The sequence below is a fragment of the Myotis yumanensis genome, unplaced genomic scaffold (genome assembly GCF_028538775.1).
Source record: "Myotis yumanensis isolate MYYU_CA2020_CCGP unplaced genomic scaffold, mMyoYum1.0.hap1 SCAF_7, whole genome shotgun sequence".
NCBI classification, from domain to species: domain Eukaryota; kingdom Metazoa; phylum Chordata; class Mammalia; order Chiroptera; family Vespertilionidae; genus Myotis; species Myotis yumanensis.
In genome coordinates this window covers 7,732,300-7,748,878 of record NW_027223758.1, presented here as the reverse complement: position 1 = coordinate 7,748,878, position 16,579 = coordinate 7,732,300, and the positions used below count along the sequence as shown (strand labels likewise).

Sequence of the window (16,579 nt, the reverse complement as noted above, 5' to 3'; positions counted from 1 at the left end):
TATCCACTGAGCCAAGCCGGCTAGGGCTAGGGTTTTTTTTTTTTTTAACATAACTTCCTAACAATAAATCCTCTGGCAAAAGAGTTGCCAAGTTCATGGGCCCCCTGCCGGCAAGCTCACAGCTCCTGGTTGGACAGGTTAAACACAGTAAAGGTTCCACATGCCAATTCAGGGGACTGTCCCTAAAAATCCAGAAAGTTTTCATTCAACTCCAGGAAAAAGAAATGAAAGGAAGGATGGGAGGAAAAAAGGAAGGGGGAAAAGATTGGAGAGAGAGGGGAAATAAACTCAGCAGAATGCACATTTCCAAAAGGAATGGACAAAATTCAACTAACATATATTAACCTTTATTCTATAACAGGGACATAAATAATTTTATGAATTCATATGATCTGTACAAAAGACAAAATAAGATATTGCACTAAGTTTAGATATGGGATATTTGGATTTCATATCAGCTAAACAGATAAATATATACAATTCAAGGAGTTAAGGCAAAACCAGATGATACTTCAAACATAACAGAAGGTTGGAAACATAAGTATAATTAAAAACAAGGGCATCCCATCACTTGTTAATAAAGTGGTCATGGCTAAGGGGGAAAATCCCTTAGGTCTTTAATAAAGTGATTATCATCAATCATGTTAATTAAAGTCGAGCAACAAAGTATAAGATTTCCCGTGGAGGAGAGCGGTTTGGGGAAGTTTGGGGGTTGAGCAGGTAGAACTCAGGTAAGCAACCTTTTCCTTGTCAGATTTATGACCTATTCTTCCTATTAGAAAATATAATTTGGAAAATATGACTCTTTCACATATATAATTAAAATAAAACTATGAAGCATTCTTTTTTTCAAGGGAAGTCATGTTGGGGATCTCATAGGGTAAGTTTGCGGGCAAGCCGTTCATTACCCTATTGGTAGAGAAAACACAAAACCAGTCACCACAAAACAATTCCCAGGTACCTACACTGAACAAAACAAGCCGAGTCCAAAGGAATAAGAACACGCGTGACCAATGTACCAACACAGGTAAGTTCTTTGGCAGCTTCGCACTAACCGTTGATTGAAGTCAAAACTCTTGCATCTTCTCGTTCTTAGACCCACTTGCCAGTCTTTTAAAAACAAATAGATAAAATTCCACATCTGCAACGAATTCAGTAATTCCAGGAAATTAAATTCAGAAGGAATCTGCAGATAGTCTATAACGGTTACACGGACGCACAGATAGGAATTGTCTGCCGAGTCCTGATCCACACATAGGGAGCGCAGGCACGCAAAAGTAATCGGTAAAGCTGGACTGGTCTGGACAGGCCTGGGATCCTGAAAGAGAATCCATACTGACCCATGAAACCATTAAGACATCACTCCGAGGATGAGAAAATGATCTTCCAATAACTCAGTGGTGAGCAGCCCCTCACCTGGTGAACGCCACGGAGAATGGATTCTATAGGGGGAACACCAGGAAGCCCGAGAACGTGGAATACTGCCAGCCTCCGACCAGGTTACCTTTCTCCAGTTTTAGGTAAACCTTATCCTCCTTATCCAGGTAGAGCAAGACTCCATTGGTGGCGGCTTCGCGAGTAACATCTTTGTCCCCAGCAAAGGCAGATATTACCGGTTTTCCATTTAACATCAGGTTGACCTACAAGGGAAAAAAAAGTCACTAAGCTCTCCTTAGAGTCAAAAAATCTGCTAGGGATAACAGATAATGCTCAAGGGGAAATATCTGATGTTTAGTAAATATATCCCTTTCTTTTCAAATCAGCCAAGTGCAGTGGCTAGACTTAGTATGCTGCTAAGCTAGGGGTAGGGGCTGTTCAAAGTGAAATTGAGTTTCTTCCATAGAAATGTCCTTAAATGCCTACAAAAGAGCACCATCTGTAGAGAGCAGCCTAGCCATGTGAAAACTGGCTACCCGTCACCTGTAACTTAAGCTCACTGCTTTATTTACCTCTGAGATTCATTAGCAATCTTTCGGTAAGGAAGCAATCCTGTAGCTTCCCGGTGTGTTAGTAAAAAGAGGCCCAGCACCCTTCACCCTGATAAACCAGGCATAGCAAAGTTCTACCAACTTCTGGGCAGGTCACTATGCAGCCGGGACATGCATACTGCTGAAAATCATCTTAAATCATGGACTGTGTGTGCGCTGTGGTTTCTTTTTCTGTTTTCCTTGATAAGAAACATGTATTTAAAATAATAATCACCACTACCATTGAAGATTTTAATGATGGCTAATTAGCAAAGAATTAATAATTAATAAGCTCAAAATTATTAACAAATAACCTCAACATGTATTCACTTTTCTTCATACTACAATTTTGATCATACTGTATTAAACATTACACTAACTTCTAAACAGTGGGGCTTGGGAAAGCTTTCCTATGGCAGTGAATTTGTTTTCTAGCTGTTCATTCTTTTTACCTTAAAAAATAATACTGAATAAATTAAATCTGAGGTCGATCAATTTATCCATTCACTAGGAAATGTAAAAGTGGTAGGTGAGTGTATCTATCTTTCACATGGACATAGCACACAGTACAAATATTGAGCAAAAGATAATATGTTCCTTGAACTCCATAGACATGTATTGGTGTCATTGGGTGTTCGCACATTTAATCATTATAGGAACTAGGCCCATGGTTGCCTTTGAGTGTAAGCTCAAGCCTATTACTTAGAAAGCACAACACAAAATATATTGTTAACTGTGGAATTGCAATTGGTAAGAATTCACCAGGATCAGAGTAACTAAGGGTAAACTAAAACATAAGCGTAGCTCACTCTTTTTTAAAAAATATATTTTATTGATTTTTTACAGAGAGGAAGGGAGAGGGATAGAGAGTTAGAAACATCGATGAGAGAGAAACATCGATCAGCTGCCTCCTGCACACCCCCTACTGGGGATGTGCCCGCAGCCAAGGTACATGCCCTTGACTGGAATCGAACCTGGGACCCTTCAGTCCGCAGGCCGACGCTCTATCCACTGAGCCAAACTGGTTAGGGCGCGTAGCACACTCTTGTTAGAAAAGTGTATTGGATAATTGTTAGTTACTCATAAATGTATTCTTACTAGTAAACTGTTTCTCCTAATTCTTAACAATGATAGAAAATTTGTTTTCATTTAGTAAGCACTTATGAAACTCTACTGGTCTTACAAGTTCTATCCCTACAAGTTGAAATAATTTTGCACCTGCACTAAATGAAATCAAGATCTTATAAAGAGATTTGTGTCACTGAGTTTTTACTAAGCCATGCTTTTTTCCCTTTTCATTGAATTTATTAGGATGACACTGGTTAACAAAATTATACAAGTTTCAGTTGCACAATTCCATAACACATCATCTGTACACGGTACTGTGTGTTCACCACCCCAAGCCAAGCCTCCGTTCATCACCATTTATCCAAACCCATGTTTTTTAAATGGCTGGTTGTTATTAAGGTAATAAGTTCAATTGTTTATTTTTTCCATATGCTTCTTGTCACATGCCTTAATAGAGGCTATAAAGGAGAGGATTAGAAGTTAAGTGTTTTAAAAATAAACTACTGTGGATATTTGGATAAATACATACCACACAACCAATAAACACTGTTGTTTGGGGATAGAAAGGGAACAGGTCAAAACACATACCTGGATTGTTTGGCTCTGGTAGACTTTAATTACATGAAAACTGAAACTGTAAATTCCTTTTCTTGGTGCTACAAAGACAGACTCCAGTGTGAAAAAATTACCCACATTTACCAGGATCTACAAGTAAAAATAATAAATAACAGTAAATTATTATAATATTCTCTTCTGTAAGTATGTTTCCTTCCTTCCTCCCTTTTCTTTCTTTTTTTTTTTATTTTCCTAATCCACAACTAGCTTAAGAAACCATAGACAATAAAACATTGAGTTCTATTCCTTTCCTCTTTAGCGACTTGAAAAAATGCATTTATATATTGAAAGGATCTTCTGTCTTCTAAATGGTAGCGGAAAATATAAAGTAACAGCTTAGTATTCATGCCTCAATTTCCAGCAGGGCCTGATGGCTCTGGGAACATGTAGGTAACATGTGAGGGCTTATGGATTTATCAGCTGTACTTGAAAATCAGATAAAAGGACCCTGCCATGTACTTACATTCCCACCCTCTGCAAGCCTTCCCAGTGTCCAGAGGTGGTGTTTCCCACACAGCCAATCCGCATCCATGGGCTCCCTCCAGTCCTCCCTGGACGCAACACACAGAGACAGAGCCTGGGCGCCCCCTCGCACGTGCCATAATCCATGACACTGAGCAGCTGGTGCACGGAGTGATCTGGAGGCCGGCCCTCCCCGGAGTCTCCGCCAAACCTCTCCTGAGAGCCTTGGCCGCTTTTTCATCCCTGTGCCATCTAGGCCTTAATTCTATTTTGGCAATGACTCAGCTTTTACAGGCTGCCACAGAGGAGAGCGGGAATCAGAGCAGACTGTGACCTAGGTGGCCTTCTCCTGCTCCTCCCAGGGTTGGCCGTCACCCTCTGATCAGCCACCTGCTCTTTATTTAAAAAGTTCAGTGGTCAAGAATGAAGCATGAAATCAGGTGCTGTTCCCAAAGAAAGCCACAATGCATTTTGTTTTCAAAGACGCTCAATCTGGATCTACTGGTTGTGAAATGAACTTTGAATTTCAACAAGTGACCTCTTAAACCAAATTTGCAAACATCTCATAGGTAAGTCCCTTCCTTTCTGAGAGAGAGAGAGAGAGAGAGAAGAAAAAGTTGGGGGGGGGGGGAGTTGAAAAATAACTAGGATTTCTTCCATTTCTCCTTAAGAGATAAATCTATAAGTGGCATTCAAAAAAACCAGATGTCCCTAAAAGACACATGTCCCCTATATCAAAGGCAATCTGCTACTATCTCTTTTAAACAACACATATATACCAATATTAACCCTTTAGCATAATTCCCAAAAGACATACTTTTACCTCTGAGAACTGCACTAGAATATAGCGACGGTCAGGCTCGACCCCTGACTTAAACTGCATGTATGTGGACAATGTTATTCTGAGATTTCACGTTCTTCTAAGTCAGCACCAGATTTCTTTCTCAGACCTGAAGATCAAGGATCTTCAGACAGCAAATCCCTAGCCACACAGTAATCCCCAGCAGACGCTTTACAAAGATTCCTCCCAGCACATTTAAAGTGATTTGAGAAACTTAGTGGGGACTTCCTGAGTCGGATACAAGCAGCATAAGTCATTAGTAATAAGGGAAAGGGCTGGTGAGTGTTGACTGCACACAAGGCTGGAGGTTGACGCTGTAATTAGAGATCCAGGCACATTGAGATTTTCACTAAATGTGCCTTGTTGTCTCCAAGACGCATGGCTCCTGAGCAGAGGAATAAGCCCTTCTCCTCTCCTAATTGACGGACGGGTCATTGGGAAGAATGCCCTGTGCAGGACAGTGCAGTGCCCACAGCATCCAACATAATTAATGCGCCGGAATGCAAACCAGGGGAGGGTCTAGCCTTGGTTTCTGTCAGGATAGAAAGCACTGCACTCCCGAAGGGGCTGCTGAACTGTGGCTCTCCCACAGGAAACCCCAGAGGCGCCTGGTCTGTCTCTGGCCAGCGGGAGAGTGCATTGCTTAGGAAACATTAATAAGGAACCTACTGTCGCCTTATTCCTTCCCTAGCACCTGCGAAGACAGTACCTCTTCACTTGCGCTCTCACGCATGTGGCTTTTCACACAACTGTGGGCTACGCATGTGACTTTGGAAATAAAAAGGTTCTGGGTGCACTTAGGATGGAAATTAAAACCCCGGAATCAGTTTTCAGTGATGACTCCTCGCTAACGCTGAGCTGATATCCTGGGGGTTTTCATCAGCCAAACATCTGAGCTCCAGGTCTCTGAAAAGCAGCCATGGATTTCATCAGTTCCTCCTCCATCCCCTACCCTCAGCCCCAAAGCCGGTCCTTTCCCAGCAATTTGCAATTCTCTGAAAGGACAGGCCCAGAAGGGAGAGCCAGCGGCCCTCCGGGCTTCCCTTTGCCGCTCCGCGAAGCTGCCCAATTCCTTTCCCTCCGCCTCCGCAACTTTTCTGCAAGCGCCAGGGAAGGGCTTCCCCCGCAGCGGCGCCTGAGACGTGTGTGGGGATCCCAGCGGCCAAAGGTGAGCGAGACCGACCCTGGCCACTGCGCACCCTCTCCGGCCACCTGCAAGATCTCTGCAGAGTGCCCACCCACCTGGGAGAAGCAAACCATTTACCCTGCGTGTGGAGAGCCCCACGGGACGGCCTGTGATCACCTGCAGCCAGGGGTCGGAGGCAGGGGCCGGGCTCTCGCCCAGAGATTGCAAAATCCAGGCACCAGACTCCCACCAGCTCCTTGGACCTGTTGCTGCTGAACTTGTCCTGAGCTCTTGCTGCCCAGCCCTGTGTTCCCAGCCTCTGTCCCGCCGCCCAGCAGCCTTTCCCGGAGGCCAGGGGAGAACGGGGCGGCAGCAGTGGCTAGCGTGGGAGAGACGCTGGAAGTTTCAGTCCCAGGCATATTTGGGGAGGCGAGTGCCTAAATGATCCCCCACATCCCAATCAGATGAGCTCAGCCCGAGCAGGCAGCCAGGTCTGAGCCGCTCGGCAATCCCCGCCCCTGCCCCCGGTGCCCCACATCCCTCGGGATCTGACCTGATCGAAGTAAATGATGCGCGTCTTGTTACTCATCTCCGAGGGCTCGTGGTTGGTGCTCCGCACCGCCGAGAAGGCGACCTTGGAGTTGGCCGCCCGCACCGAGATCCCCAGAGGGGAGGAAGAGGAGCCCTTGGAGTCCGTGGCCGGGTTCGAGTCACACACCACCAGGCATTTGCCCTCCAGCACGATGGGCTCCGTGTCGTTCTGCGCCCAGACGGGCAGCGAGGGCAGCGTGAGGGCCAGCAGCACGGCCGGCACCACGGACAGCGCCCGGCGCGCCGAGCCCATGGTGAGCGCGAGTGCAGCCGCAGCGGCTGGCGCTTGGCTCGCCTGCGTCGCCTGCTCCCCGGGACCCGGCTCGGAAGATGCCGGCGGTTAGATAGACAGCGCTGCAGGCACAGCGGCGGCGGCGCTCTCACTTCCACCGATTCTCTGGTTTGAAGTCAGAGTCTCCCTCGCGCTCTCTCGCCAGCTCGGTTACCTTTGTCCTTTAAGGAGCTCATGCAGAACCCCCTACCTCACCCTCCTCCGCCCCAGAGTCAGCCCTGCCTGGGGCTCCTTCACCCGCCCCCCTTGTTGCCAGACATCTAGAAGTCTCCAAACCCTCACATTCACGCCTCAAAGGGGAAACTGGCAGTAAATGCTCACCCCAAACCTAAGCACCCCCTGGTGAACCGCGGATCAGGAAGAATGAAGAGGGCTCAGAGAGGCCCCGGGGCGGTGGGCTCGGAGCAGGGCCGAGGCGGTCCTGTCGCGTCTGGCCAGCGGCAGGGACGGATTACAGCGGCGGAGGGTGTTTCCCCGGCGGAGAGGAACGCGAGGCTGTGTTCATCGCCGGGACCCAAGCGGCTGCCACTTTTGCTTGGTCAAAAATTCCCCACAGCTCGGTGTGGCTCTGATGCCGCAGGTAGGCAGCAGCTAGCCAAAATGCCCAGCCCGGAAGCGCAAATGGGCAGGATTAGTTCCAGGTGCAGGGCGGCTGGGTTGGCAGGGTCCTCTCCTGCCTGTGCCGCACCCGCACGCCGCACACCCCACGCCCAGAGTCCCTGCGCGCAACTTTCTCTGTCCTCCGCAGCCAGGAGAGCGCGAAGCCTGAGCGAGCGCGCTATTTATAGGAGCGCAGCGTCGGCTGGCGTTGGTTTCCAGCTCAGCCCGTGGGCTCCGGGGAAAGGGGGAGAAGGAGTCCGGTGACCCGATCTGAGCAGCTCCCGCCTGGCGCTTAAGGCATCCGTAAGCAGGCGGGTGCGCCGGCTTCTAGTGCCAGAGTCCTAGGCCACTCGGCCCTGGGGAGTGCGCGGCGCCAGGAGCGTGTGCGCAGGCAGGGGCGCCCGCAGCCTTGTGCTGGCCCCAGTTCGGTGCCTGCTCGCCCCTCCTCGGTCTGGGGGGTGGAAGGGGCTGCGGCTCTCCCCGCCCCTCCCTGCGCGGGACTCCGCAGCCGAGCGCCCTCCAAACGGAGCGGGGCGCTGCCAGGCGGCTGCGGAGCGGAATTGGAGGCAGAGGCTCCTGCGCTGCGCTCTTCCCGGGACCCGGGAACATTCGGGAGTCCCGACCGCTCCTGGCCCAGCACCTGCCCCACAGAGAGCGCTGGGGCCTGGGAAGCCTCGGGCGGACCGAAGCCAGTGAGGGCCGCTGAGAGGAGGTGTTCCATGCCGTCTGCTCAGGGAAGAGCAGCCCGGGGAGCCTAGGGGCGCACCTCCCCACTCACACAGCGAATCCACCCCAGGCAAGGCCAGAAAAAAAGAGTGGAAGAGGGAGTTAACTCAGCAAGAATAAGTCTTCCAAAACCGTACCCCTAAGAAAAACCAACCCACTCCTGAAAATACAGCACTTTCCTCCCTTCTGGAGGCGCCCCGCCCCTGTGCCACCGGGCTGCCACTCGGACTGGCAAGCTTGATCTTCCCCAGCCTCCACTGGGAGGAAGGGTTTGTCTTGTCTGTGACCAGCTGTGTGAACTTGGCCCAGTCACTGAGCCTTCCTGAGAGGGCAAGGCCGCTAACTAAAGTCCCTCCAGCTCTGTGCTGCTGTGGGTCATGTCACCCCTTCCCACGTTCCTTCTAGACGTCCAGCTGCCAGAGGGCAGGCAGGCAGCACATCTTCAGTCAAAACAGCCTCCCAGTCAGCCATTCGGAGCTCCTAGAAATGTACTAAGTATTCACTGAAGGTGTTTGTTGAGCAACATCAGCCATGGGTGGCTCCCTCTCCCTGCCTGGATGGAGGACCTCCTCATCAGCGTGAATTCAAGACCCCCACCCCAACAGCAGCCAGGAGGGCGGGGCATTGAGCCATAAGCACCACACTGCAGTTTCAACTGTTAGCATTGGTATGTGTGTGTCCTCCCTTACCCCCACCCCCGCCCCCACCCCACCCTGACCCCCTGCCCTACTGCTCTATAATATTGCAACTAAAGAGTTGGTGCCTAGAGTCATGCAGGCCTTCAGACTCTGCGCCCATGGGGCCAGGACCAGCTCTAACTGGCAGGTGCTCACGTCATGCTATTTGTTACGATGTTGAGTTTCACTAATCTAAGCTGCAACCATACAGGTGACCTGGTGCCTTCTGACAGCCATCCCCTACCCCAGGTGCTGGTGCCCCACCCGAGGCCAGCAGCCTTTCACCTGAACCCTTGTCCCACTTGGGACCTCTCTGCAGGCTTCTTTCAGTCTGCCTGACAACAGCGACAATTTCCTCACATTGGATAATGTCTTTTGCGGCCTGGGGCTGGGTGTCATTCCTCTTTCTCTCTTGTAGGGCTAAGCACTCTTCCTTTCTTTTCCAGAACAACTGCTTAATCCTACCACTTGGGCTGTTCAATTTTAGGCTGGAAGAATTTTCAGGGGAAAGCTCTGTTGACTACAGAATTGTCAAATACTCAATAATCCCTCTTCCCACCACCCCAGTATACCTTCTGCACCCTTTCCTTCCCAAGAGTCTTCCTTCCTGGTCTTGCATGGGAAAGCAATACTCCTGTGGTCAGTAAATTCCAGAACTGCTTGTTTGAGTAGAGAAACCAAGTCTCAAGCAAGCCCAAGACAGTAAGGATCCATGAGAGGTTTTGTGTCTAAAGAAAATGTCCCTAAAAAGACAAAGACAGACACACCAGGTATTCAGCTCGAAGGACCCTGCCTGGAAAATGACCCTGGGGTTGAATGAAAGAAGACTCCATGCATCATGTAGAGACAGAGCCCAGGTGAGTAGTCTGGAAGGTAGGAAATCGAGAGAGAAAGGGCAGCGAGACTCCCGTAGCCACATCAGGGCCCACGGGATCACTGGATTACCCCGGATGTCTGAGTGATGCTGATCAACCCCAGTTAATGCTCTTCTTTGAGGGAGGGTTAGGAGCTTGAGTCCAGTTGCAGCGCAGTGTTGAGTGAATCCTCAGGACTCCCTTTGGGAATGGCCGCATGACTGACTTGCTTTGCATGAAGATGGTATTTATGGGGAAAAGTACATGGATGATTTGAAAACCACTTTTTTTCACATTTCAATATTTTATTTTTTTAATTTTGTTTTATTGCTTAAAGTATTACAAAGAGTATTACATATGTCTCCTTTTTTTTCCCTTGACCTTCCCCTGGCCTCCCCTACTCCCCAGTATCTTGTGTCCATTGGTTATGCTTATATGCATGTATACAAGTCCTTTAGTTGATCTCTTACACGCCCCCCCGCCCCATCCCTCCCCAGCCTTCCCGCTGTAGTTTGAAACCACTTTTAATTGACTTTATAATTTAAAAATTTTTGGAGACAGGTCATCTGCAGTCTCCTCCAATCACCAACAAGGGGTGTGTCTAAGGTGACAGGGAACAGTTAGAACTCCAGGTTAAGGTTGCAGATATATTTTGACGCATCTTTTTGGCCTTCCCAGAACACCTGTGCTCCTCCCAGACATTGCATATAACACAATTTTCTGAAATTGTTGATTTCTTTGTTGTATTCTCCATGGATTATCAACTTTTGGGGAGCATAGAATTTAGCAGAGAGTAGATATGCCAAAAAAGGTTTACTAAATAAAATAACATCATTGCCCTTATTTCTCATAGGGGAAATAATATACCAATGACTCACTATGAGTATGATAGGAAAAGTAAATTTTCTCCAAAAAAAATGTGTAGTCTTAGAATGTTTTGTTTACCCTTAGTTACTAAGAATGGAAGGCCAATGGGGCATATAGGGATTTATTGGAAGTCCAGGAGCAGAACTGAGCCTTGAGAATGGAATGAAGTCTTGTGGAGAACCTAAAATATTGCCTCTCCTTTCTCTATCTCTGTATCTCCACCTCCATCTTTATATCCATCTCTCTCTCTCTCTTTCTCTCTCTCTTTCTCTCTCTCTCTCTCTCTCTCTCTCTCTCTCAAGAAAGTTGTCACTTTCTTTCTCTCTTAGGTACATCTGTATTGTTGTTTTGCTTACTGCAATCTAATTTTCTGTGATGCCTAGAAGGTATACAATGGCAACTCACACACCCAATTGTTACATATAATAAATAGATCCATCCACCCAGGGGATACCCCAAAACCCCAGGGAAGAGACTCATTGCTGTATCTGGCATCATATATGCCCACCCATTGACCAGAGAAGCAGCATACAATGCACAGACAACCGAGTCCTGGCAACCAGGTATGTCATAGGAGCAGGTGGCAGAGAGGGGAGGAGAGGAAGACAACTCCTAGAAAAGTGGTGCAAGCAATATGAGCTGAAGTGGAAAAGGGAAAGATGCAAATCAATTTGTATTGTATGATTCTATCTTAATAGTCTGTAGGTCTGCTCAGATATGGATATCTGACTAAGAAGAGGGAAAAAATATGAAAAGCTAGACAGCAAATTGTAAATTTTAGAGGAATGGAATAGAAGGGAAGGAAATCCTATTAATTGAACTTAAGATATTTACTATTTGAATGGTCACAGCAATTATATATTACACTAAAGGCCTGGTGCACAAAATTCGTGCATGGGGGAGGAGGAGGTTTACACACAGCCTGCTTGTTCAGTCATTTTGTCGTCCCTCACTAACCCCCCTGCCAGCCTGGTCACCCCATGCAGCCTGCTTGTTCAGTTGTTTGGTCATCCCTCACTAACCCCTCTGCCAGCCTGGTTGTAGGCAACCATCTTGTGCAGGCATGAGAGTTAATTGGCATATTACCTGTTTATTATATAAGATTGTGATTCACATTTAAAGAACAATTTTAAAGGAAAGGGGTTCTGAGTAGACCATTCAGTAGGAATAGACTACATGGAACTTTTTTTTCATAATTTAAGTTTAATTAAAGTTTGGAGAGAATAAGGAACTACGTTCTTTCCCATACGTGGCATTGGTTGAAGAGCAATTTTCTTTCTTTTGTTATATTGATCCAGCTCTAAAAACTCATTCACTCAAAGGCTAGGAAGATGCCCAGGCGTATAAAGCCTCACAGTGCATTTAAGAAAAAAATTACATTGAAACTGGTAAAGCTCATGAGTAATATCAAAATTTCTGATTGCATCTTAGATTCAACTTGGCTCTTTATAAACCGTGTTAGACCTGAGTCCAGTGCTGGGGGCATGGTGAGTGCCCGACCGCTTTAGTTCCTGTTGCATACATAGGGAGCTCTGCATGTAAGGACCTAACCATCAGTTCCCACTTGTAAGAAGCTGCTGGGAAGACTATTATCAATGCAGACCCTGAGATGACGCTTCTGCCCATGAACTGGGCATCTGCGTATGTACTAGCACACTGCTGAAGCAGAAGCACGCAGTGTTTTGGAGATGCTGCCGGTGGAGTGCATCCACCAAGGGTCCATCTGGAGTCAGACCCACTGGCCCTTTGGTTAAAAACAGTGTATTTAGGTCCTGGCTGGCGTGGCTCAGTTGGTTGGGAGACGTACAGTGTTCTTAAAGGTTGCAGATTCAATTCCCCATCAGGGCACACGTCAAGGTTTTGGGCTCGATCCCCAGTAGGGGGCGTGCAGGAGGCAGCTGATGCATGTCTACCTATCCCATTGATGTTTCTATCTCTCACCCTCACTCTTCCTGCTTCTCTAAAAATCAATTTTAAAAATCTTTTAAAAATAAACATACACAAGGTATTTAGAATCAGCTTCATCTCCTACTTTATGACCCAGGGGAAGTTACAAACCTTCCTTCAGCCAGGAAAATTGCAATCATAAAAACAATACCCAGTCCATAGCTGGTTGTGGGATTTGATTGGGGAACTATAAGCAGGGCACTTCGCACAGTATTGGGCACACGGGAGGAGTGTAATTAAAGGTTGCGATTAATTTATGAAATACATTAATGACCAAAGGGGAGTGGTGCCTGGGGGCCCACCAACTATTGGCGAACATTGGCTAGGACCTAACTCTCAGGCACTGTAATGGGGCAGGATGCAGCATGCCCAAGGGTGAGAAAGAAGCAAGGTTCCGACTCCTAGTGCAGTCATCAGAGCCAAGTTTGCGGGCACAGCCATGGTGGTGGAGGAGCAGTAGAGGAGGAGGCTGCAGTGAGTTAGTCCCCAGCAATCCCACGGGCTGAGCTCTCCAATGAAGCCCGGGCTCCAGGCAGGTCTGCGAGCGCCCTGCAAGGAGTAGACAAAGAGTTTCATCTTCCTTGTGTTTCTTTCATCCCCATTGTCTTAGTCACGGGTGTCATCACTCAGGGTGTCTGAAAGCAGCACTTAGCAGGAATCGATGGGTTCTCCAAAGTGAAAATTATACGGAAAACCAAGAACAGTTGGTCAGAACAGTCGTCACTGCAACAAAGGAATCCACGCAGGGATGGGAGGAAGACGCTATGGGTGCTACGTGCTCCAGGTGCTTGGAGCAGACAGAGGAATCTTAAGAACCTGAGGACCATCCAACTACTTATTTGGCAGCTGGAGGGTCCTGGAGAGTTTTAACTTTCTTGGGTTTAACTGTGTGCATTTGTGGGGCGGGAGGTGGGGGGCAGCAGGGGGCTGGGAGAGAGGCAGTTTCAGTCCTAAAGGTAAGTCTCCTGGCCACTGCATGCCATGGGCAAGCCTGGGGAGCCTGGGGATGGCAAGCGGCCACTGCCTCTCCCACGGGAGCATCTTGCATCGTTGAGTGTGACTCCAGTGTTTAAAGAGAAGTATTTTCCTGCAACATGGCCACTCAAAGCAAGCGAAGCACTTATTCTTGTGCTCAGCTGAAGAAACAGCAATCTGTTTGGACTCTGGAGGAAGAACTGGGTGCAGTGGGCTCCCCGCGAGCTGGTGGGTTGGACGCCACCGTGAGAATTCTGAGAGGATTTTCCAGGGTGAGTCTGACTCTGAGCGATTTCTTCTCCCTGTGCACCAACTTTAGACTCTAACCCTCGATACAGTCCAACTCCACTGTCTTTTTCCCTTTTGCTTGGGGGAAACTCAGAGAACATCTCCCATTTTATTGTCCCCACTCCTCTGAGAGGTAAATCCCTTTACTCCCGTTTCACAGATGAGGAGACAGAGGGTCTGAGAGGCTGCCGCCAAAGGACACTCTGCTAACAGGTGCCTGGGTTGCATCTGCTGGCAGGACATGTGTTCATGTCCAAAGGCCTTTCCCCTGGACCACACGAGAAAGGCTGAAACAAAACGCAAGGGGTTTCTAGTGTGTTCAGACCACTTTCCGTGAGTTGATGACACCAAATTCAGAGGAGAAACTGACTGTTTTCCTGGAATTATTAATATCAGTAGATGGCAAGTGGGAATGAAACTTATGGCAGAGGAAAGAGACAGGCTTTAAATCACAGAATTTTAATAAAAGCTATTGACATAAACCCAAGGTTTATGTATCTATATACACACACACAAATACACACAGGTATGTATATTAAAACATTTGTGTGTTTGTATATATATATTGAGATATATACACACAAAAATATACACACATAGTATATATTTGTATATATATTTTAATATACAGGGTGTCCCCCAAAAATGTATACCCTCTTTAACAGCTGATAATTCAATTTTGAAAATGAAATGTATTTTAATAAACACTGCCTTTATAATTATTCAAAGTGTGTGTATACATTTTTGGGACACCCTATATATGCAAAATGTGTGTATGTATATGTACACATATATACAAGGGTGAGCAAAAGTAGGTTTAGAGTTGTGAGTATGGGAAACACAGAGTTTACTTATTAATTATTGTATTGTCTTCCATACAAACAACTGTAGACCTGCTTTTGCCCACCCCTGTATATACACGTGTGTGTGTGTGTGTGTGTATATATATATGTGTGTGTGTGTGTGTATGTGTGTGTGTGTATACACATGTATATACACATGTGTATATATATAATATATATTAAATAAAATCTGTATTGAACATATTACACATATAACTAAATAAGTGGTTAGATCACCTTACAATCTCCTCATAACTTTACGTGCTTTCCGTCTCTAGTGTCACCAGAGCTGCAGCGTGACATTCGTTGGTCTTGCTATTTGGCAAAGAGTGTCTTCCCGACTCCACTGAGAGTCCCACGGAGGCAGAGTAGGCTGATCTGTGCTCACCACGATCGGTCCCAGGACAGCTCCTGGCACCTGGTTCAGGCCTGCTGGCTGTTTGCTGAAGCAAGGAATAAAGTGGTGTGGCACAGATTCTAACTGTGGCTACCCACTCTGAGTGTATTTCTAATTATAACACCAAATAGTTTCAAAAGCTAACGTACGTGTTCTCTGACTCTCACTACTAGTAATTATTTATGATGTGTAATAAGCCAACCTCCTGTACTTGGGAAATTAATACATTTCTGGGGAAAGTGCTGGAAGTGGCCCTTGCTTTTCCTTGCTTTCACTATTTTCACAGCTGTGTCTTGTTTCACATTCTTCACGCTGGATTGAATGCCTTGCTTTTGGCCATGCCACCAGCCCAGCCACTTTCTTACCTACCACTGCTGTTATGCGAATGCCTCTCCCTCACGAGGCTGTGGGCTCAGTGAAGCAAAATCCTCCCTGCTCTTCCCTTACCTATCAGTTGGGTACCTGTAGGATTCCAGGAACTAATCCAAAGTCATGGTCTATGGCGTCTGAATCTGTTGGCTGCTGGCTATTGCAGCTGGCTGTGCGCCTCCCACGTGGCAAACAATACACCAACTAACTTGGCTTTCTTGGCCATCTGTCTGTTGGCTAAATAACTACTTCTTGAATAGACCAACTCCTCACTTGGGCAGCTGGTATGTTGGCAATTGACTGAGCTGAACAACTTCTGGGCTGGGTCCAGTATTTCCTGACCACAAGAGAAAAAATGAATTTCATAGAGTTTTGCACAGGCTTTGTAGTGTCTTTATAAAGCAAAGTAGATAAGAAAAGCAAAATGAAAGGGAACTAGATGGACTGTGCTTTAGAGCAAAGCTTTTTAAGGCATGAGTGACTTTGAATTTTTCCCCTTCATGGCTGCCTTTCACACTCTCTCCCTTTTGCCTTCCACGTTTCCTCTGCTTTTCTTCTTTTCTAACCCTCTCTCTATAATTTTTTTCCAAAATTTCCCAGTCTTATGGTCCATTCAACCAACATTTAATTATGCCTTAGTGTGTACTCAGTGAGGGTAGCAGCCTCAAGTGCCTTTGTGGGATACCTGCTATTCTTTCTAGTTGCTCGATATCAGAAACCCCTTCCTATGTCTGGGGACTCTTTTAACTTATGAAGCAGAGCCTGCCTCCCACCATAGAAGCTGAAAATACCACACTCATTTTCCAGCTTCTCTTGCAGCTAGGGTGCAAGCATGTGAACCGAGCTCTGCAGAGCAGGAGCAGAGACCTTGAAGAACCCTTTATGGAAAAGAAGCAACGGGTGCAACGGTTCTGGGCAGTAACCAGCACCTCCAATCAGAGAGGATGCTGTGTGTGCAGCAAGCTGTGGGGTGTGTGCTTAGGAGCCATGGCCATCTTGGGGGTCTCAGTTCTGTAGCACCAGCTGATCCGGAGTGTCATTCCTGCCTGCATCACTTCTCACCCAGTTCTCCAAC

General features: G+C 47.1%; 1 protein-coding gene across 3 annotated transcripts; it reads right to left on the bottom strand.

Annotated features, from left to right (window-relative positions):
- Window positions 1-351: 351 nt before the first annotated feature.
- Window positions 352-6,923, bottom strand: CBLN4 (cerebellin 4 precursor). Of its 3 annotated transcripts, none has more exons than XM_070421388.1 (4): window positions 6,633-6,923; window positions 3,624-3,740; window positions 1,417-1,640; window positions 352-1,335 (listed from the first exon to the last, which is right to left on the bottom strand). In XM_070421388.1, the coding sequence occupies exons 1-3, from the start codon at window positions 6,921-6,923 to the stop codon at window positions 1,443-1,445; spliced, it is 606 nt and encodes a 201-aa protein (XP_070277489.1). In that variant the 3' UTR covers window positions 352-1,335; window positions 1,417-1,442. The 3 variants fall into 3 exon arrangements, with proteins under 3 accessions (XP_070277489.1, XP_070277488.1, XP_070277487.1); XM_070421387.1 differs by having other exon boundaries at window positions 352-1,318; XM_070421386.1 differs by having other exon boundaries at window positions 352-1,640.
- Window positions 6,924-16,579: the final 9,656 nt, after the last annotated feature.